This window comes from Eucyclogobius newberryi, unplaced genomic scaffold (genome assembly GCF_026437365.1).
Source record: "Eucyclogobius newberryi isolate DKJ021-1_F unplaced genomic scaffold, fEucNew1.0.hap1 SCAF_12, whole genome shotgun sequence".
Classification (NCBI taxonomy): domain Eukaryota; kingdom Metazoa; phylum Chordata; class Actinopteri; order Gobiiformes; family Gobiidae; genus Eucyclogobius; species Eucyclogobius newberryi.
Window position 1 is genome coordinate 22852357 of NW_027315746.1, and position 21543 is coordinate 22873899.

Genomic DNA, 21543 nt, shown 5'->3' on the forward strand with positions numbered 1-21543 from the left:
ACATGCCTTTCCCTCCCCCCAGGCTAATGATGCAGATAACTTTTAACACACAAATATAATCATATATTTACATTTTATCACAGGAAACCATCCAGCAATGTTGTCTTTGGCAACACAAAATTCTTTCTGTATTTGGTTTCCAACGTTTTTTGCCATTTTCAAAGCTTGAACGTCACTGTTAGATAAATAATTATTTTTTTTATTTAGTTTCTATATTTTATATAAAGCATAATGTACATAATTTTGTTTTGATGACCTACCAACTCTGTAAATCTGCATTTGTTTGGCTTAGTGGTGTGATTAATGAAAAGCCTCAGGTGTCAATTTTTGTGTTCCACACACAACATAAGTAAAAGGAAGATTGTGTCTGAAAGGGCACACAAGAGCTTTGTTAATGGGTTTAGTAATTGATTGCATTATACAATGAGTGTGATTACATGTGCTCAGGTATCCTAAATATGAGCCTTATCCTGGTTAAAATTGTAACATGGATATAACATCTAAATGCGCTCAGAGAAAAAGGGATGTGAGCATCCTGGAACAGTGTCAGTTCAGTCTGAAGGCAGCACAAAGCCACAGAAATTGAGATTGTGGTACTGGGTGGACCAGTATTTCCCAACCAGGAGTACAATACCACTTGTCAGGGGGTACTAAATATGAAATTGAATATTATTTTAACATTAAATGGTCTACGTAGTACATTTTACATCCTTCATGTGTTAGTTGGATAATTTTGAACGTCAATATAATTATAACAAGAAAAAAAGTTATATTTTATGATATATTAGTAAACAGCTATATAGTTAAACCCTTTCATGTCGTATGGGGTACTGAAAGTGTGAAACAATGGTTAGTGGGTACTCGAGATAGAAAAGGTTTGGAACCACTGCCATAGATTGCTATTTTTTATTATATGAAAATGTTTTTGAAAATCCAGGTAGAATTTACAGCTGTTTTGGGAAAGTTCCTGTTCCTATCTAATTTGTTTCTTGACTTTGCACATGCTCGGAACCAGTGGTGAGAAATCAGGGTGCACGGTTTACATGGCGCGGCATCCTGAATACTGTCCGAGTAGCCCTGTGAGAGTATACCCGTTTCTCATATCTCATACTTGTTTATCCAGGATACTGAAATTGGGATACTGTGTTTACATGGCACAGATAAAACCTCAGCGATAAACTACAGCTCATTGTAAAATATAGCAACAACTCATACAGCCATTTGCACATTGGTTTCAAACTTTCTCTTGCTCTTTCTCTTTATTTCCTGGTAACTTCTCAGTTAAAGTGGTTTGGTTTATGAATATGTGTTATGATTTTTTTTTTATGTTTGTGTTTCAACAGCTGGTCTGGACATTGGGCCCCTGTCGGACAGTTCTCCTGTGGCGCCACACTCTCAGGGCGGCCGCAGGACCCCTCGAACCCTTTCTGAAGAACCACTGGATGGAATCCTCAGTCCTGAGCTAGACAAGATGGTTACTGATGGTTAGTAGAGAAGGTTCAATACTGAGCCATTATTTTAGAAGAATTTTTCTCTAACGACATTTTTTCTTTTCCAGAATCAATTCTCAGCAAGTTCTACAAAATTCCAGGTATTAACAATCGACAACAAAACTAACATGAGGCTATTGTGTATTATTAAAATACACAAACATCTCTTACAGAGCTGGAAGGAAAAGATGTTGAGGATCTATTCACTGCAGTTCTCAGCCCCAGCACAAGCCAACCACCTCCACCACAGGTGCCTCATCCCCATGCTCAACTCCCTGCCTCCTCTGGATTGAATATGCCACACCAAAACACAGGTAATTGGCTAGTTTTGATTTTTAAATATGCATGGAAGGCACAATTATGTAATTCGTCCTTGTTTGTTGTTGAATCTGCAATGAAAATTGATTATTGGTGCTGCTTGGCGGCCGAGTAGAATCATGATCAGAAAAGGTTTATTTCCATTGAGAATGAACAAAATTTCACAAACATAGGAACTTGTTTTGGTGATTTGGTGCAACATAAAACAATGAACAATAATAAAACAACATATATAAAATCAAAAAGGGATGCAGTGCCCTTTTGGACATTGAAGAGAAACAATTTAAATCTAAGAAAAATAAAAATAAGCTCACTATATACACAAAATGTATGGGTGTAGTGCAGAAAGTGAACAGTGCAAATTATAAAAAATATTATAGTTAGAGTGACAGGTCTTAAAAAGTGTTCATGAGTGATAGAAAGCATGTGAACAACCTTGCGTTGTTGTGAGTTTGACAATTTTATGGGAAGACCTTCCCCAGTCCCCATTTCACACTATACTGTCTTGTCTAGTAAAGCATACGGGCAAAAAAAAATCCCCTTCCAAAAAATGTTAAAATATGTAAAGAGAATATTGCCTGACTTGACCATCACAACATGGTTGAGGAACTCCCACTTTACATAAGTTTGCAAATATGAAATACCAGTTTGAGCTGTGTTCTATGACATTTCTCCTAGTTGGAGTTGTGAAAAGTCTGTTACCTGTTGTCTCAAATGCACCAGTAATTCTTTGTTCACTAATCTCGTTTTACTGTGTTTAGGTAATCCCATGTTTCCACGGATACCGGTAATCAATGGTGTAATGGGACCAAATCAACGTTTTTCTGGGAACACAGCAACTGGCTCCTGCATCCCAGAAAACTTCCCTCACAATCGTATGCCTTTTTCTGACAATCCCAGGTAATGTAACATAGAACCTTTTTAGGGCTGAAAGATAAATTGCATTTGCGATTATTTTTTCAATATTACAAAATGCGAGTATCTAATTGCAGAGGCACACTACTATTGCCCTCTCAAACTTCATTTGTGCCCTTAATGAGGTGAATGAAGCGGCGTGGTCTCCGCCTGTGAACGCAACAGTAGTCTGCGGCTTCATGTTTTACGCTCTGCTCCTCCTTGGTCCTCTGCGTGTTTGTGCTTCACTTTTCTCTGCGTGGTTCAGGTGTGGCATGCAAATTTGACCGAGTTTGTGTAAATGTCAGCCTTTATAATATTGCCACCGTGAAGGATAGGTTTTCATAGACGCAAAACTGAACAATATCATCCTGAGTTCTTGCACTGAGCCCTGTGCCGCTCTTCGCTCCTCCCTCTCTTTTCTAAATATCAAAACTTACTCCGCCATTGTCTCTGCTTTGATTATTTGCATATTTTACAAATGGATAAGGCGTGTGCATTGATATCGCGTGTTAGTGGGACCTACTGTGCTTTTTTGCTCCTTCCTTTCTGTTCAAGTCTAATTAGTTACACCTAAGCTGAAAAGTGGCCCTTTTTCAGCAAAATAGGCCTATATGACTGCTGCTTTGTGCATTTCTGTTGCTTCCTTATTCCGTGCATGTTAGTGGGAAATGTCAAAGCCCTGGTAAAAAATGCAATTCAGATTTTTGGAAAAATTGTTCAGTCTTAGACCAATTGAGTTTTACTTTTTGGAACAGTTCTCTAATCATTTAGTGTTTTCTGGGTTACAGAGATGGAAAATGTAATCAAATATCCAGAGAGGCAGGGCCTTGGCTATCCCCTACCCATGGGTTTGGTCCGACACCCCCCATTTCATTATCAGAAGGAGAGACTGAAGCCATGTCAAATGCCCAGAAAAGTACACTCAAGTGGGAGAAGGATGAGCCTCTTGGAGAGCTTGCAACTGTTGCACCGGTCCTTTATACCAATGTGAATTTCCCTAACCTCAAAGAGGAATATCCAGGTAGGTTTACAGTTATATTATATCATGAAAAACTGTTGACATTTTTTGGGATCTTACCTTTTATGTTTTCTTTATTTTTACAGACTGGACAACAAGAGTAAAACAGATTGCAAAACTTTGGAGGAAGGCTAGTTCTCAAGACAGGGCCCCATATGTGGTAAGTTAGTGTTTAACCCTTGTGCTACCCTCAAAGATAGTCTGCGGGTTAAAAACAAACCTAAAAATAAAAAAAACACAAACCTGGAATGAACACACACACAGAAAACGCTTTTACATGTTGTGGAGGGAGGGGGGGGCGTTCTACTACAGACGCCTGTGGGTTATCCAAACCCAAAGATTACACGAGGGCTGTATATGGTCATTTAGAGCTGAACAGTTCAATGTGGCAGTCTTTTATTTTTTAATTGGTTGCTATCATGTTCAGTCTGAGCTAATATTACAACACAGTAAATCAATGCCCTTTTCCTGATAATCCCAGTTAAAATGCATCTAATGTATCTTATTTTATGCATTTGATGCTTACATCATTTGTAATTCTTCATCTGTTTAGCAAAAGGCAAGAGATAACCGCGCTGCCCTGCGCATCAACAAAGTCCAGATGTCCAATGAGACGGTGAAGAGGCATCATCCACAGCAACAGCCTCCAGAGGTGTTTGATCCCACCATACCACTAGACACAGATCTGCTGTTTAAAGACCCTTTGAAACCAAAAGAATCAGAGCATGAACAAGAGTGGAAGTTTAGACAGGTAAGAGTGAATGCAGTCAAGTCAGCGTATGCAGCGACAGGGCTACTTTCATTAAGACATCCATGAAATCTACTAAACAACCGCACTATCCTACACATTTTGAACAACTACCTTGGTTTGTTGGCCCATAATGGTATTACAAATGTTTTTTCTTTCTTTAGAATTTTCCCTTTTTAATTTTTAATTTGTACTACCCTTTATTTCAACAGCAAATGCGCCAGAAAAGTAAGCAGCAGGCCAAAATTGAAGCCACACAGAAACTAGAGCAAGTTAAGAATGAACAGCTCCAACAGCAGCAGCTTCAACAACATCTGAGTTGCCAGTCAGAAGATGGCAACAATAGTGGAAACCAGAGTCCAGCTTCTCAGCCCAGCAACGGGAGCATGTCCCCAATACAATCACTTGGCTCTAAAGAAGGCTTTGTCAGGCCACAGTTTCCAGGAACCCCCACCTCAGGGACAGAGGATGTATTTCTCAGACCACCTCCTCCACCCCAATCTGGGCCTCTGTCTCAGCCGCAGTCACCACAGGTCTTCTCCCCAGGCTCTTCAGGGTCCAGGCCATCATCTCCTTGGGACCCATACGCAAAGATGGTTGGAACTCCAAGACCACCACCAGCGTTGGCGTCAAATGCATGTCGCAGACTACCTGTTGAATCGGGGAAATCCCCAAATTCTCTCATGGATCAGCAAGGGCGTCCCTCTCCTGCTCATGAGTCTTTTGGTTCACCCACATCTGTTAGCAGTGATCCTTATGCCAAACCTCCTGACACACCAAGACCGTCCAATGATCAAGATCCTTTTTTGAAGCCCATGTGTCCACCCCGGGTCAGTCAGAGTTCTCAGGGAAGGCCTCCAATGGGATCCCCTGGGAGAGATCCTTATTCAAGGCCCATGATTAGAAATGAGGCTTATCAGCGAATGGCCCAAAACAGGATGATCTTATCGGATCCTTACTCCAGACCATTACTAACACCAATTCCTGGTAGTAATGAGTCAGGTTCTGTTCCCATATTCAAAACGCCCATGCCTCCGCCTCAGGCCCAAGAGTCCTACAATCGCCCTGACCGGTTTAATCAACTAAATGATCCATATTCTCAGCCTCCTCACACCCCAAGACCATCAGGAAGTGATAACTTTACAAGTCCCCCACGAATAGGCCAGCATCACTCTCAGTTTGTCCAGCCTGGCCAGATGAATCAGTTATCAAGAAACCCATATGCACAGGCACCATCTACTCCAAGGCCAGACCACTATACGTATGACCCCTTCGCTCAGCCATCTGTACCAAGCAGGTCTAGTGAAAGTGGAAATTCTCGTCAATTTTTTGAACCTTACGCCAGACCCCCTGGGACCCCACGTCCCCATGACAACTACTGTCAACCAGGCACACCTAGCCCAACTTCGGACCTCTACTCCCAAGCTCCTGCCACTCTTCGCCCCAGTGGTATAAATCAGCTCCAGCGAATGTCTCCATCCCACTCTGTGGACCCTTATGCCCAGCCACCAGGAACTCCACGGCCATCTGTAGTAGAGAGGTTTTCTAAGTCTCCTGGAAGCCAAAGGGGAACTATGGAGCCATTTACCAGCTCCCCTGTCATGATGAGGGCTGGCAGTGCTGACATGTTCTCACAGCAAGGGGGTACTAGATCACTGCTCAATGATCCCTATGCTCAACCACCGGGGACACCTCGACCTGTGTCTGATGGTCGGGGGCAGAGGCCAGCGGGAGGGAAGGATGCCTTTTCCCCACCACCTGGCAGGCCTGTGGAACAACTTGCTCAGAGCGGCTTCCAAACACCAAAGCATCCAAGTATCTCTGATGATCAGTCACCTTCACGTCAAACCGGACAGACTCCCGGCCATGACCCATTTGAACAAACACAGGAAAAAGTGGAAAACAAAGATCCTTTGTCACACACAAACAGTGGAGCTTCAACACAAGATCCGTCATCAGAGGCTCAGGGTGAAAGTGAAGACAGACTCAGACAGGTATGTAATCTTAAGTTATGTAAGAAAATTATTCATCAATCAAGGTTGCAGGTTCAACTCCTGGTGTGGGCCGGGCTTTTCTTTGTGGAGTTTACATGTTCCTCCCCATGTCCGGGTGGGTTTTGTCTGGGTGTCCGGTTTCCTCATCAACCCAAAACATCTTCCAGATACAGTACTCCTGACCAAGTCTAGCTCAAGATCTGGAGATGGTTCCCCCGAGCGCTGCAGCGATCTCTGCCGACATGCTGCCCTAGAGGCATTGAAGGAGGCGTCAATATAAAGCATTACCTTAACATTAACATTATTTTGTTTTTATATTGCAGCGGCAAAGAATAAGAGAACTTCTTATCAAGCAACAGCAGCAGCGCAGTGCAATTCGTCAAGAAAGAGGTCCTCTAGACCTACCTGGTAATATGGCACCAGGGACACCTCGACCCTGGCCCCAAGAGGGCCATGGACAACAAGGGGAAATATTTAACCGACCTCCACCACCGTATCCTGGTCAAGCTCCTGTCAGACCAATGAGGTTTCCAGGAGCCTTTACAACGGATCAGTGTGTCCCTTTTCATAATGATGGCCAAGTGCTACGTGGGCCACATCCTACGGATCAAAATTTTAGACATCAGGGACTGAGGTTTGTGCTAAATATGATTTAGTCTAATCCCTAACCATCAAGAATAAAATGTGGTATAATTGGCTTCTTCATTTTGGGGTTTTTCAGGTTTACGTTTACCTCTGGTGCTATGGGACTTCAAGCAGCCCCGGAGTGCTTTCCTAGGGGGCAACATCCAATGCAGAATGTACCTCCACAGATGAGGCGGTCAATGTCTGCAGAAATGGCCAAAAATATCGGAAATAACCCCATAGGTTTACAGCACTTCCCAGCACGGGGAATGCCTGTACAACAGCATAACATTATGGGGCAGCCTTTTATTGAACTGCGTCACAGAGCGGCAGAAAACAGGCCACGCATGCCTTTTCATCCTGGTGTCATGCAGGGAGGAAGTATGGACCCCAACATGCATGCACAAAGACCCCCAGGCTTTTCAGTTGCACCTGATTCTAGATTAATTCAGTTACCCAGGATGGTAGATCCTTTAACAGGCCAGACTGTCCATATGCAGCTTTCTGCAAGCATGGGCAATCTGAATCGGCAAACTCAAATGTGTGGAAACTCTATTTTTAAGCAATCTCCTTTAATGAGGTCCTTGAGCCAACCTGCCCCCAATGACACTCAGAACTTTACACCCGCAATGATGTCTAATGCACAACTTCATGGACACACAGATACCATGTCTCTATCTTCTGGTGATGGGGTGGAGGAGAAGCTAGATGCAGAGGAATCTGCTGTCAAAGACCTTGAAGATGTGGAAGTGAAAGATTTGGTGGATGCCGATCTGGAAAACCTTAATTTAGACCCAGAAGATGGAAAAGATTTGGATCTTGAGTCAAATGATTTACATCTTGACGACTTCCTTGGAGTGTCGGGTAAATTTGACATCATTGCTTACACTGACCCTGACCTAGATGACATAAAGAAAGACATGTTCAATGAGGAACTGGATCTGAATGATCCAATGGAAGATAATACAGATAATACAGACAATAATAAGAATTCTAGTACCTCCAGTGGAGCTGAGACATCATGTTCAGAGTCTTCACAAATAAAACCAAATTCTCCTGGTGAACCGTCTGTGACCGCAGGTAATTTAGACACTTCGTTTTCTCGCTTGGCACCACAGCAGGAAATTAAAACTGAGGTTAAAGACTGTCCGAGCAGTTCTGAAATTGTGGAACAGCAAAGTCATGTTAACAACTTGAATTCAAATCAGCAGGCAGGAGTTCCAGACTCCACCCCGGTCCTCTCTGGCCTGCTCATTAAGCAGCAGCCTGAAGAGCGTTCGTTAAACCCAATGGTAGAATCTGTCAATCAAACCAGTAACCTTTTACCTCAGCAAGGCCAAGTGACAGATATTAAACATGCTTCTGAGGTTCTGATGAATCAAACCATAACTGATGCTACCATGACTGGCGAATCATCAATGGGGGACTATGAATTAGACCAGGCCCCGCAGACACCTGGTCAGGCCATGGGTCAGCTCAATCAGACCCCACGTCCTCTTCTGCTGGAAGAGCAGCCCCTCCTCTTACAGGACCTCCTCGACCAAGAGAGACAAGAGCAACAGCAACAAAGACAGATGCAAGCCATGATTCGACAACGTTCCAGTGACTCCTTTTTTCCAAATATTGGTAAATTGTCTCTCTAGCAAATTAATTGATACATTGTTTGGATTTGTAACTTTTTTTCCCCCCTGCAGATTTTGATGCCATCACTGATCCTATTATGAAGGCAAAAATGGTTGCCCTTAAAGGAATTAATAAAGTCATGGTTCAGAACAACATGGGCATGTCTTCAATGGTCAGGTAAGTGTTCTCCCTAATGTTCCAATGTTCTTACTCTTCACGCCAAATAATAATAGACTAAAGTTAAGTTTTTTAATATGTCCAAATGTCAATTGATATTGCAGATTTCCCTCTGGTCCTTTGCCCCCTTGTCCTGAAAGTGTCCCACTTCCCCCTCAAGTAACCGGACAGGTAATTATAGTTTGTTAAAGGCACAATGGACGATTTTTCTGCGATTTGAGAACTCAGGCGGAAGTGCGCATGCGCACTCCCCCGTGCGGATTGATACAACACACACATGCGTTTGTTTATTAGTGCAACGGATCGGATCGCATCTCTCGTCTCCTGTAGATTTCCGTCTTCTTCTGAGTCAGCTCGAACAGTCTTTCTCCGTCTTCATTTTGTCCCATACTCTGAGGGAACTATATTATGATAGATCAATGCGCTTAGACATGCAGAAACGTGGGGACGAGCCACACGCGGCTGCAGGTGAGCGGTAGGTGCGTTTTATGATTGATACATGGCAGGACTAATCGGCAGTCCACATCACGAGGAAATAAGACTCAGATTTGGGCCAAAAAAATTGTCCATTCAACCTTTCATGGAGAAAATGTACCAAACACCCATCCCTACAAAACAAATGTCTTACCTGTCTATGCTTGAAGGATGGGCATTTGACTCGAGCCTCAAGACCTAATCCTCCAAACTTTGGACCAGGTTTTGTCAGTAAGTTTTATTTGTTTTATTTCAAGAAGATTTTTACATTTCATGTTTTTAGTCCTGTCAGGGTTACTAACAAAACCGCCTTCTTTCAGACAATGGTCAGAGGGCTCAATATGAAGAGTGGCTCCAGGAGACACAGCAACTACTTCAAATGCAGCAGAAGTTTCTGGAAGAGAAGATAGGAGCCCACAGAAAGTCTAAAAAAGCCCTCTCTGCCAAGCAGAGAACCGCTAAAAAAGCAGGAAGAGAGTTCCCAGAGGAAGATGCTGAGCAGCTCAAACATGTCACAGAGCAGCAGGGTGTAGTGCAAAAACAGCTAGAGCAGGTAAATGCCCGGCTTGTCAAACCCCAACACACCATTTCCATTTCAGTTCAACCATTCAGAAAGCTCATTTATGTGGTTAATTCTTTGAAGCTGTAATTGCTAGGAATGGGCAATAATTGGTATTATATAGGTATTATCAAATATCAGAGGTTCACAGATATCAGTATCAGCCAGTATTTGGTGTGGGTACTTTTTATCTTTTCGAACACACTAATTAGTGCAAATGAAAATAGAAGAGCAGTTAGGCAAAAAAATATGGTTTTGCAAAAAAAAAATTGTATCCCAGATATTTATACAGAAGAAAAATATAAACACTCCCATTTTTTATATGCTGAAAGATTATTTTTGTATACACAAAAGACCCATGTATACACAAACACAAATATTGTTCGCAAATCTATCAAAATCTGTCTTACTGAGCTATTAATATTGATAATTCATCCCACCTCACAACTGCAAAATATCAAGATGCTGATGAGAAGGCATGAATATTGCATAGGTGTGCCTTTTGACTGGCCACAATAAAAGGCCACGCTGAAATTTTTCTGGGTTGCTTTTATTAGGGGGTCTAGGGGGGGTCAAAAAAACAGACCGTTTCTGGTGTGACGACCAAAATGGCTGCCGAAGTTGCTGGATAATGGCAGGAAATTGACCGCACTTCGTAAAAGCCGATCCAGAGCATCCCAAGCATGCTTCATGGGTGATCTGGTTCAAAGTCTCTATGTAAAATAGCATATTTGTAAACAAACCAATAAAATATATATGTTCTGGTTCCTTGCGCAAGTCAGGTAAAATAAAAATCAAGTTAAGCTTTCATTTTAAAGTTAAGCCTTAAAACGTTTTTACCCATATTATGATTCACCACACCATTTCAAATGGTGTACTACAGTAAAATAGCCGAATAGGAAAAGCTCACGATTCCCTAAAAATTAAGATTACATGTCTCGGTGACAACAAATCAAATGATTCACCTTTTCTTGGATTTCTTGTCACTGAGGCCTGTAACCAAGGCCAGAAACTAAATCTTCTCACAGTTTGGACTGTGGCCTGCCTGTTCAATCCAAAATGAGATTGATTATGTGTGTGTGTGGCAGGCAGTGAATAGGGCACAGGAAATGTGTGTAATATTGTTCCGCTCATTAAAAACATACATTTAGAGACAAATTTCGAGGTGTGTAAAAATATAGAAATATTTTGATTTCGTCAAATTTAGCACATTTCTTTCATCTCACTACATTTGAGAGTTTTGATGCTAGAAATCCCCAATTACACAAGTGTTAAACAATGCATTTACAATGGAAGTTTATGGGAGAATTCAGTTTTGGAAAAAACGTGACAGTTTACCAAAACAAAAAAAGCCTGAAACAATCTTCCCAGATATTTAACTTTATCCTTGTAATTAATATCTTTGTCCTATTGTTTTATTGACGTATATTGAAATTTTATAGCTATGGATTTAGGGGCTCATGAAAAATGTGTAATTTAGTTAAAACCACCAAACAGGAAAACAAAATAAACGGCAGACATCCATTCATCCATCCATTTTCTTCCGCTTATCCGAGGCCGAGTCGCGGGGGCAGCAGTCTAAGCAGGGACTAAACGGCAGACTTTTTTTTTTTTTTTTCATTAATAATTATTTATTTATATTACACTTTACATTTGAAGCACATCTCACAGTCAGTTAAAAAAAAACACAGTATGACACGCAAATAGTAACAAAACAAATATCAGTTTTTATTGTAAGCTTTTTGTAATAAAAATGTTTTAAGTTGAATCTTAAGATGGTCAATAGCCTGTGGCGCCCTCAGGTGGATAGACGGGGTATTCCACAGCCATGTGCAGCTGCCTGAAATGCTCTGTCCCCTTTAGTGTGGTGCTTTGTTTGGGGGGACCTGGAGCAGGTGGCTGTCGATGGAACTGAGACGTCTCGTGGGTTTGTGTCAGTAGTTCTTTGAGGTACACTGGTGGCAAATGGAGATTAAGGAGGGTGGGGGTGATATGTTGGGTTTTGCGCACCCTCACCCGGATCCTGGCAGCACAATTCTGAATGGCCTTATGCCTTTGAAGATTCCTTCCAGGGATCTCGATGTGGAGTGCATTACAGTAGTCCAGCCTGGAGGAGACAAAAGTGAGGGGTGGAGTTTAGAGATGTTCTGGGGATGGAAAAATGCAGTTTTACTATTACGGATCTGAATGCCAAAGGACCGGCCAGGGTGCAAATTGACTCCAAGGTTTGGGACAGAGGATGAGAGGGAGATATTGTGGCCTGGAAAAGGAAATATGATGGGGAAGGAGAGAGATTGGTGAGTACAGATGAGAAAGGCTTTGGTTTTTCAGCTGCAGGAAGTTGTCATTTATCCATGTCCTTGTCTTCTGCAGGCATGTAGTCAGAATATTGTTTGAAGATGTTTGTGAGGTCCAACCTGACATAGAGCAGGGTATCATCACCATAACAATGGAAGGATGGTCAATGCTGGCTAATTATGTGGCCCAGGCATATAAATGAAAAAGAGGGTTGGGCTGAGAACCGACCCCTGAGGAACCCACATGTAACAGTGCATGGCCTCAATCTGGCCTCTCCCAGGGCCACGTACTCGGCTCTGTAGGCCAATGAAGGGATTTAGTCGGTGAAGGAGGATGGTATGGTCAACGGTGTCAAAGTCTAGGTCCAGGAGCAGGAGAAGTGATGGAGAGCCCTGGTCAGAGGCCACCAGCAATCCATTGATCAGCCTAAAACCTGATTGAAAATGTTCATATAGACTTGGAGCAAGTGGTTGTGGATTTGAAAGACAACTTATTCTGTTTTTTGGGTCATACGTTAGGGTCAAGGGAGGGCTTTTTAATTTTATTTTTACCAAGTGTGGATTTCAAAGCTGATGGGAAAATTTCATTTAAATATAATGTATGTAGTATTATTGCAGACTGGCCTCTAAAGAGTTAATTATTTATGATGGTTGAAATCATTATGTCGATGGAAAAAGGGGACCCCTTCAGTAAAAAATAAATAAAAGCTCTCCTTCACAAGAAAAAAAAATAATTGATGTAATTAATGTTTTTATCGAGGTTTAAATACATATGCATTTTTCTAACGAGGCACAAGGGATATGTTTGTGTATGTATATGTGTGCGTGTGTATGTAAATGTAATGTAAAATATTTTTTATTTTAAATCAATTTGATTTTACACATGTTGATTATCCACAGCAGCAAGCTAAATATTGGATTTTGGTGTTGGCTGGAACTAATAATGTGGAAAGGTACCAGTATTTGAATATGTGTTTTTTTCTTTAAGATCCGCAAGCAACAGAAGGAACATGCAGAACTTATTGAAGAATACAGAGTAAAACAACAGCAAAACAATATGCCTCCCATGATGGCTGGAATGCACCCAGTTTCTGGGCCTCCTGGTTTGGTCCCTGGTAGTCCCTCAATGGGTCAGCGAGCTATGAACCCCGTGATACAAATGTCAACCCACCCTGGCCAGCCGAATGCACGTATGCCAAAACCACCGCTTGGCTGGAACCCAGGGGCACCTATACCAATGGGTGCTCCAGGAATGCCCTCTTTAATGCCCCCTAAAGTCCCTGTGGGAACCCCTGCGCCACCTCATCAGATGCCAGTGGGACCTATGCCTCCACATGCACAGATCCCAATGGATGCCCAAGCACCACCTGGTTCTGCTGTACTGAAGCCCATGCAGTCCAGTGGATTGAAGTTTGATGACAATAACCCGTTTAGTGAGGGCTTTCAGGAGCGTGAGAGGAGGGAGAGGCTGAGGGAGCAGCAGGAGCGACAACGGGTACAGCTTATGCAAGAAGTGGAGCGCCAGAGAGCGCTCAAACAGCGAATGGAAATGGAGCAGCAAGGAATGCTGGGACCAGACGGGAGCATGGCACCTTTGGTTGAGATGCCGTTCTTCAATTCAGAGCTGCCCCAGGAATTTATGTCACCACAGAGGCCTCCTTTACAACATCAACAGCAGCTAATGTTCTCCCCACAGCAAGGAGCTGGCATTGGATCACCACCAGGGACGTTCATGCAAGCTGACAGAAGAGCCTCCATGGGCAATGGAATGATGCCTCCTGATGTGGGTCCTGGGGCAGGACCAGATAATCGCCCTCTACAAGGTCACAACTTTCCACCAGGACAGCTGAGACCACATCAGTTTAGTGGACCTGGAATGATGCTTCCAATGCAGGGAGATGGTTCGCAGTTTGGTGGGGACTCTACTCCCCTGCCTTCTAACTTTCCAGGCTCAGGGCAGTCTCTAATTCAACTTTATTCTAACATCATTCCTGATGAGAAGGGAAAAAAGAAAAGAAGTCGCAAAAAGAAAAAGGATGAAGATTTAGAGTCGGTGAAGACTCCGTCTACTCCACACTCGGACATCACTGCCCCACTCACACCATGTGTCTCAGATACCGCCTCGACCCCAACCAGAAACTTGCACATCTTTGGAGATCAAGACTTATCACGGTCCCCCATTCTGGGATCTTCTACTCCCAATCACTCAGAGCTGGAAAGGCAGCTTTCTGGAAGTCAGTCCGGTCTCCAGTCAGAACAAGCAAGGGTACAGGCTCAAGAACACGACCGGATCCTCAGTAACATTAAACTGGAGCAGCCTGATGTTAGTGAATGTCAGGGTCCAAGAGAGGATTCTGTGGACTCTGTAATGAGTGCTGTCAAAGAAGAAGGAAGTAAAGGAACATCCCCGTTTCTATCTGGTCAAAGTCCCAATAAGAATGAGGCTAGTAACGAACTACTGAAACATCTACTGAAGAACAAGAGCACACCTCCTGGATTGTCCAATCAGCAGTCTGAAGAAAGTTTACGCTCTGAGGAGGAAGAAGCAGATTGTAAAACACTTCTCCGACAAAGCTCCATAGACAGCAATGGGGTGAGTGTTTGTGATAGTATGTTTATGAAGTAGCCAAATGATGAGTCACAAACTGGTAAATGATTCAGTTAGAAGACACACGTTTTAATACATTTAAGATAAATAAGTTTTGTGGGGTTTTGCTCTTTACCTGTAAGATGTGTATTTCTGATTTTACAATTGACATAATTGTTTTTGCAGGGATATTCTGACGGCATCCCTGATTTTCTGGGACCTTTGCATTCTGAGCAAGACAAAAAGAAGGGAAGAAACAAGAGGGCTCCTAGAAGTGGAGACAAGCCTGCCTCTCGTTACAAAAAGAGAAAAAAGGAGGCTGAAGAGAGACTGATACACTCTGGATCTGATGCTGTGATGACCCAAATCAAACAGGTTTGAAATGACCATTAATCAACACATCTACATAGAAAAATGGTCTGCTGTTCTTTGTAGCTTGAATTGTATTATTTTTAGTTGTTTACTAATAACTGTCGATGTCTCTTTAAAACATGTATGTAACAATATACTATACTGTACAGCAGCTGTCTCTATTGCCACTCATGGAGCCACTTATTGGAGTCAACTTCGCCCATTTTCCACCGTATGGCAGTGGCCAGCTGAACGGAGAGTCCCTTTTGTCTGGAACCTTTGGCAGTGCTTCACTCAATGGCGTGTCAGACTATTACTCCCATCTGGCATACAAGGTAGAACTGTATAAATATAAGAATTGATGTAGATGCATACTCAGAAAATCTGACTTGGCAAATGGTATGATTTTTAAGCAGAGTAACCTGAGCAATCCGCCAACGCCACCGGCATCTCTCCCTCCGACTCCACCACCTGTGAACAGACAGAAAATGAGCAATGGATTTGCCACAACGGAAGAGCTGGCAAGCAAAGCTGCTGCTATTGGTAATATAACAATTGCTTAACAACAGCTGATTGATGATCAAAATGGAGCCAACATTTTAATTGTGAAAATCTTTTGTTTTTACAGTGTCAAAAAACCTTGTCCCAAAACCGCTGCATGCGCCTTTTAGGCCTGAAGAAGATGCCTTGGCCCGGGCCATTGCACAAGGACCAAAAACTGTGGATGTACCTGCTTCTCTGCCTACTCCACCCCACAACAACCAGGAGGAGCTCAGGTAGGAATGAAAACAAGATGTTTGGTCATGTTTCAGAATTGTAAGAATGTCTTATTATTTGTTCCACATATTTTTATTTGTTATGTGCAATGTATAATGTATAATTTCCTTTCTTTTTTCTTTTTTCAATTTACAGAGTCCAGGAATCTTGCAAGGACAGGAACAGTCCTGACAGTTTTGTTCCATCCTCATCTCCTGAAAGTGTGGTTGGCATGGAGATCAGTCGTTATCCAGTCTTATCGTTGATAAAAGAGGAACCTCTATCACCCTGTCTGTCTCCAGTTCTGCCTATGCTTCCTTCTGCTGAGGGCAAAGGTATGTTTTGCTTTAAAAAAATAAATCAATTTTTTTTTGTGGATAGAAATGACAAATATCTTATTTCCTAGGAACTAAGGTAAAACTTCGAGACCTGAAAACCGAACCAATGTTCTTCAGTGGTCCCTTTGATGCTTTGTCGCACAACTCTAAACAAGGTCTAGTTTCTGTGGCTATCACATTGAGACCAGCTGCAACCGAGGTAAGAACATTTCAAGTCAGATAATTACAGCTGCTGCTTTGTCAGAAATTTAATTATTAAAATATATATTTTTAGAATATCACTGGCGTTGTGGCAGCTATTTCAGACCTCCTCTGTGTTAAAATCCCAAGTAGTTATGAGGTTAGCAGCACTCCAGACAGGGGGCCTCAGCAGATGTTCAGTGGCCCCAGGATAGGCCCTCATGGCATGGATCCGCGTGCTCAGATGTTCTTCCATGGACCGTCAAACAATGGGTGGCCTATGATGAGGCCACATGGCATGATGCAGCAGCAATTTCATCATTTCCGTTATCCTGCCAACAGCCCTGGTGCGTAACAAACTTGTATATTTACAATTATGGTTGTGTTTACTTTACAGTTCAAGACAGAAAAAAAGTCAGAATCTGTATGGATAAAAACGATGGTGATAATAATTTTATGTTTCAGACTGTGCAATGATGAGACACCATCAGAGGAGTCCTGGGTCCAATCCCCAATGGTGCTGCCACTGTAAGGTGGTGGTTCTGGGAAATGGGGTCCAGAAGTCTTTTCAAGATTTCCCTGCACATGTAAAGGTATATTTTATTTGTAGTATTTGTCTGTTGAAATGTGTATCATAATGTATATGGCTACTAACTTGTTAATGTCTGTAATACTGAATTCCTTTTAGCAATATCATGGTCGTTTGAAATCTGAGGAACATCTAGTTTTCTGCAGTAACAGCTGCTTCCTCTTATATTGCTCTGCATCACCTGTGCAATCTCGTCCAACCTCAGAAGTCAAGGTTCATATCATGTTATGTTATGCACATGTTATTTTTTACATTGTCTAATGGCTGCTATTTTTTAGGAATCTGTGAGCCTTCTTCCGTATTCTGGGCAATCTGAAATCCTCTCAAAAACTCTGCATCAGTACAGCAACAATATGTCCTCACTAGATGTTCACTGTTTGGCTCAACTTCAGCCTAAGCAATCCCCACCTTCCACCCCCCCTTTGCCCTTCCCATCTTCTGGAGAGGTGCCCAAGAATGAAAATAAGTCTGACGCTATCAAAGTGACTGTGAAGCTGAAGGCCAGGCCAAGGTCCCATGATAGCTGGCACCAAGGGAAGAGGCAGAAAGGCCTGCGCTGGAGGAAATGGACTGTTCAGGTGGTCGTCCCGAGGGGAAGTTCACATCTCCCTGAGGAGGAGAAGATTGATGAGCTCCTGAAGAAACTGGGGGCCTCCTTGCGCCCTCATTCCTCCCTCCGAGACCAGAGGAGGTGCTGTTTCTGCCACCAGTTTGGAGATGGGATAACTGATGGTCCTGCAAGGCTTCTTAATCTTGACCTGGATGTTTGGGTGCATCTCAACTGTGCCCTGTGGTCCACTGAGGTGTACGAGACACAAGCTGGTGCACTGATAAACGTTGAGCTTGCTCTCCATCGTGGTAAAACGGTGCGCTGTGCCTTTTGCCAGCAGACGGGGGCAACCAGCGGCTGTCATCGACTACGCTGTACCAATGTCTACCATTTCACCTGTGCTCTGCAAGCGCAGTGTGTTTTCTTCAAGGACAAAACCATGCTATGTCATGCCCACAGGCCCAGGGGTGCCTCTGGACCAGCCATGGAACATGAGCTGCGCTGCTTTGCTGTTTTTCGTCGTGTTTATGTTCAAAGAGATGAAATACGCCAAATAGCCTCTGTGGTGCAGCATCCAGAATTGGGCTACACATTACGAGTGGGCAGTCTAGTGCTGCATGCCATAGGCCAGCTCACCCCTTTTCAAATGGCAGTCTTCCACTCCCCAACAGCCATATTTCCAGTTGGTTATGAGGCTTGCCGTATTTATTGGAGCATGCGTCATGGCAACCGCCGCTGTCGCTATGTCTGCTCTGTGGACGACATGGATGGGCTGCCGGAGTTTAGCATCAGAGTGATTGAACAAGGTTACCAAGAGCTGGTCCTCACTGACACCACAGCTAAAGGTACTTTATTTTACTGTGTATCTTGTGGTATAAATGGTATTAAAATATGTCAAATAATTGCCTATTATCAAACATTTTCTTAGGAGTGTGGGATAAGGTTCTGGGTCCTGTTGCTGACAAAAGATCTGAAGTTGGGACTCTGAAACTGTTCCCCGTTTATCTCAACGGAGAAGACCTGTTCGGGCTCACAGTTCCTGCAGTCGCTAAAATCACTGAATCGGTTTGTGATTTTCTGTTTTAGGTCATTTAGTTATTATTTTTTTTACTCTTATATCAATCTTCTGCTATTAATTCTCTAGCTGCCAGGAGTTGAGGCATGTGACAAATATACTCTCCGTTATGGACGAAACCCCCTCATAGAGCTACCACTTGTGATCAACCCAGAAGGCAGCGCCCGTGCCCTGCCTAGAGTCAGCACTGTTCATGCATCATTGGTGATAAGGTAATATATCTAAGCTTCATCTTGCATACACTGAATTTGTTTCGATGCTGATTTCAATTCAACCCCCAGACCTCAACCACAGACCCAGAGTAACAGCACTGCAAGATCTAACCAGAATATAGCCCAGGGAGAAGGAGGCACAATCCACAACAAGCCTCCAGTGGTGCACCCCAGGTCATCACAGTATCGCTGGATGAAGAGCGAATGGAGGGCCAATGTTTACCTGGCTCACTCTCGCATCAAGGTAGGTCTACTCCATCCTCTCAGCCATCGCTCTCCAGACCTGTTTGGATAGATTAACAGAAAATTGGTGCTTTCACAGGGTCTTGGGCTATTTGCTGCACGAGACATAGAAAAACAAACTATGGTTATTGAATATACAGGTACTGTATTACGGAATGAGGTTGCCATTAGGAAAGCGAGGACTTATCAGTCTCGGGTAATTTTTTATTTCACTATGCGCAAGATGTTGTCTTTTGACTTGTTTAACTGTTCATTTGGATCTGTTTAGAACCGAACAGTGTTCATGTTTCGCATCGACAGTGAGCATGTTGTTGATGCCACTCTGACTGGAGGACTTGCAAGGTACTGGACTATTTTGACATACATTCGTATGTATATTATAAGGGTAATTGTAATAACGATAATGTAATAACCTTTTTTACTCTCCAGATACATCAACCACTCATGCGCACCCAACTGTGTTGCTGAAGTGGTAACATTTGAAAGGGGATTCAAAATAATTATTAGTAGTATTTCCCGAATTGGAAAAGGCGAGGAGGTGAGTACTCAACTTTTTCAGAAGTTCAGCTATAAACCAGAAGCAATAATGTTTTGTCTGTATTCTTTTTAGCTATGCTTTGACTACCGGCTGGACTCTGTGGAGGGTCAGCAAACAATTGCCTGCCACTGTGGGGCTCCTGAATGCAGGAAATGGATCAACTAAACGGTGACAAAAATCATTCCTACTCCACTAGTGTGTGGATAGCACCATCTATTCATAGATACACCTAATGCACACTAAAGTGGTTTTATAAATGAGAAGGTGCGATTCCTTGGAGAAGGTTCAGAACATGGGTAAATCTGGGCAGAGTATGGGAATCGTAACACAGTAGCAGGTTGTGACTTGTGCCATATGTGTGAGAGTTTCTGTTTGTCTGTCTGATGTTTATGTACACGGGGTGAAGAATCCACCAGCGAATGAGAAAGCACTGTGCAGGGTGCAGCCTTATTGTTATTCTAAGGGCAGGCCCTTTGATTCATACTGTTAATGTAAACCGTATGACTAAATGTAGACATCACTGAATGAGGAATGTACAGCAATGAAAACCGCGAAGGGAATTTTAAACTTGCACTAAAGAAAAAAAACACACAAAAACTTTGAAAATACTTGATTCCATGAGTCAGTTTTTTACATGGTTCTCTGTCACTTGGTTTGTGTGGAATTTGAAAGGTTTTGTATTTATTACTGAGTGAATGGATTTTATTCTCAAAATATTGAGTTACAGAAGGCTAGATTGATATTGTTTTTGAAGATAGAAGACATGCTGTTACTTTTGTATAAATGTATATAAAGAAGACTATAGGAATAACCGACCAAATACTACCTTAACCCTCTTGTTGTTTGGGTGTTTTAACATTGTTTTTGTTTGTCATTGAAATTTATTTAAGATGGACAATATTTCCCTTTGAGAGTATATATTATGACTTATTTTGTACAGAATTTGTAAAATAACCACAATAACTCACAAAGTATTTTTGTTGTATTAAAAGTAAAGTATTGTAGCGTAGTGTTTTGTGACATAAACGCCCACACACACACACACCTTGACCACTCAAAAATAAATATTTTTGTTGACTATTGTAACAAGTTACTGAAATCAAAAGGAGAAAAACTTTACTGTTTATCAGGTTTTATTTTAAACTGTGAATTAGGTTTTGAAACCCAAAACTTTAACTTTTTAAACTCGAGTAGACTCACAAACTTGTTCATGTTTTACGTTGGTTTTTTTCATGGTGCAAATGTCTAAGTGTAATATATGTAGGTAAAGCTGTATGGCAGAGGGGAGCATAGATTGTTCTACCTTTTCAACAGAAATGGCAATTCTCCGTGATCGGAAATATTTCTTACACTGACACTTCACAAGTCACACACTTAGAAAGGTTTTTGTGTGCACAATATTGACTATACAATTTTCGAGCAGTCTTAGAACTTGTAATGTATATGGCATGTATTTTTTTAACTTTCTGAAAACTCAATTGTATATATTTTCTCAATGAATGGTTGTAACAAAATTGTTTCTTGAATATTTTTCTTCTCCTGTATAGTAAATCATCCTGCCAGTGTTTGTGCTACATTTTCTTGGTTGTGGAAAGTAGATAATTTCACCTCTCATTTCTTTTTAAAAATGCCTTTTGGAGTGTACAGACTATGAGATTTGAAGTTTGTGGAATTTAGAAACATTTACAAAAATAAACTATTTTACATGTTATCAACTGTGCAATTCATTTAAGAAATTGTTAAAGGAATGAGTTATATTTGGTTTAATCATGCTGGGAAAGAAAAACAAACAAATGGGCATTGGCATTTTAGCTCATTTATTTGTAAAAGTGTTGGCCCTTTCCATCAGAAAAGTTGCATAGAGGTTAAATAGTTGCACTTAGTTTTAAGAAAGGTGTGTTATGT

At 42.1% G+C, this 21543-nt stretch overlaps 1 protein-coding gene across 7 annotated transcripts in view; it reads left to right on the top strand.

The window, feature by feature from the left end:
- Positions 1-21349, top strand: part of kmt2cb (lysine (K)-specific methyltransferase 2Cb) — a 52321-nt gene extending 30972 nt beyond the window's left edge. For 4 of the 7 annotated variants that reach the window (XM_072441514.1, XM_072441519.1, XM_072441515.1 and 1 more), the window contains exons 30-61: positions 1344-1484; positions 1559-1591; positions 1664-1804; positions 2570-2708; positions 3494-3726; positions 3810-3883; positions 4277-4474; positions 4684-6465; positions 6789-7099; positions 7187-8715; positions 8784-8889; positions 8994-9060; positions 9534-9594; positions 9684-9916; positions 13208-14812; positions 14993-15181; positions 15328-15492; positions 15571-15700; positions 15786-15933; positions 16070-16248; positions 16320-16450; positions 16526-16778; positions 16897-17024; positions 17120-17233; positions 17299-18415; positions 18499-18635; positions 18715-18857; positions 18927-19101; positions 19180-19296; positions 19369-19442; positions 19530-19638; positions 19711-21349. In XM_072441514.1, the coding sequence (XP_072297615.1) occupies positions 1344-1484; positions 1559-1591; positions 1664-1804; positions 2570-2708; positions 3494-3726; positions 3810-3883; positions 4277-4474; positions 4684-6465; positions 6789-7099; positions 7187-8715; positions 8784-8889; positions 8994-9060; positions 9534-9594; positions 9684-9916; positions 13208-14812; positions 14993-15181; positions 15328-15492; positions 15571-15700; positions 15786-15933; positions 16070-16248; positions 16320-16450; positions 16526-16778; positions 16897-17024; positions 17120-17233; positions 17299-18415; positions 18499-18635; positions 18715-18857; positions 18927-19101; positions 19180-19296; positions 19369-19442; positions 19530-19638; positions 19711-19803 (10055 nt within the window). In that variant the 3' untranslated portion in view covers positions 19804-21349. The remainder of the gene's footprint in view (positions 1-1343; positions 1485-1558; positions 1592-1663; positions 1805-2569; positions 2709-3493; positions 3727-3809; positions 3884-4276; positions 4475-4683; positions 6466-6788; positions 7100-7186; positions 8716-8783; positions 8890-8993; positions 9061-9533; positions 9595-9683; positions 9917-13207; positions 14813-14992; positions 15182-15327; positions 15493-15570; positions 15701-15785; positions 15934-16069; positions 16249-16319; positions 16451-16525; positions 16779-16896; positions 17025-17119; positions 17234-17298; positions 18416-18498; positions 18636-18714; positions 18858-18926; positions 19102-19179; positions 19297-19368; positions 19443-19529; positions 19639-19710) is intronic. The other 3 variants (XM_072441517.1, XM_072441516.1, XM_072441521.1) reach the window with 3 other exon arrangements.
- The last annotated feature ends 194 nt before the right edge of the window (positions 21350-21543 follow it).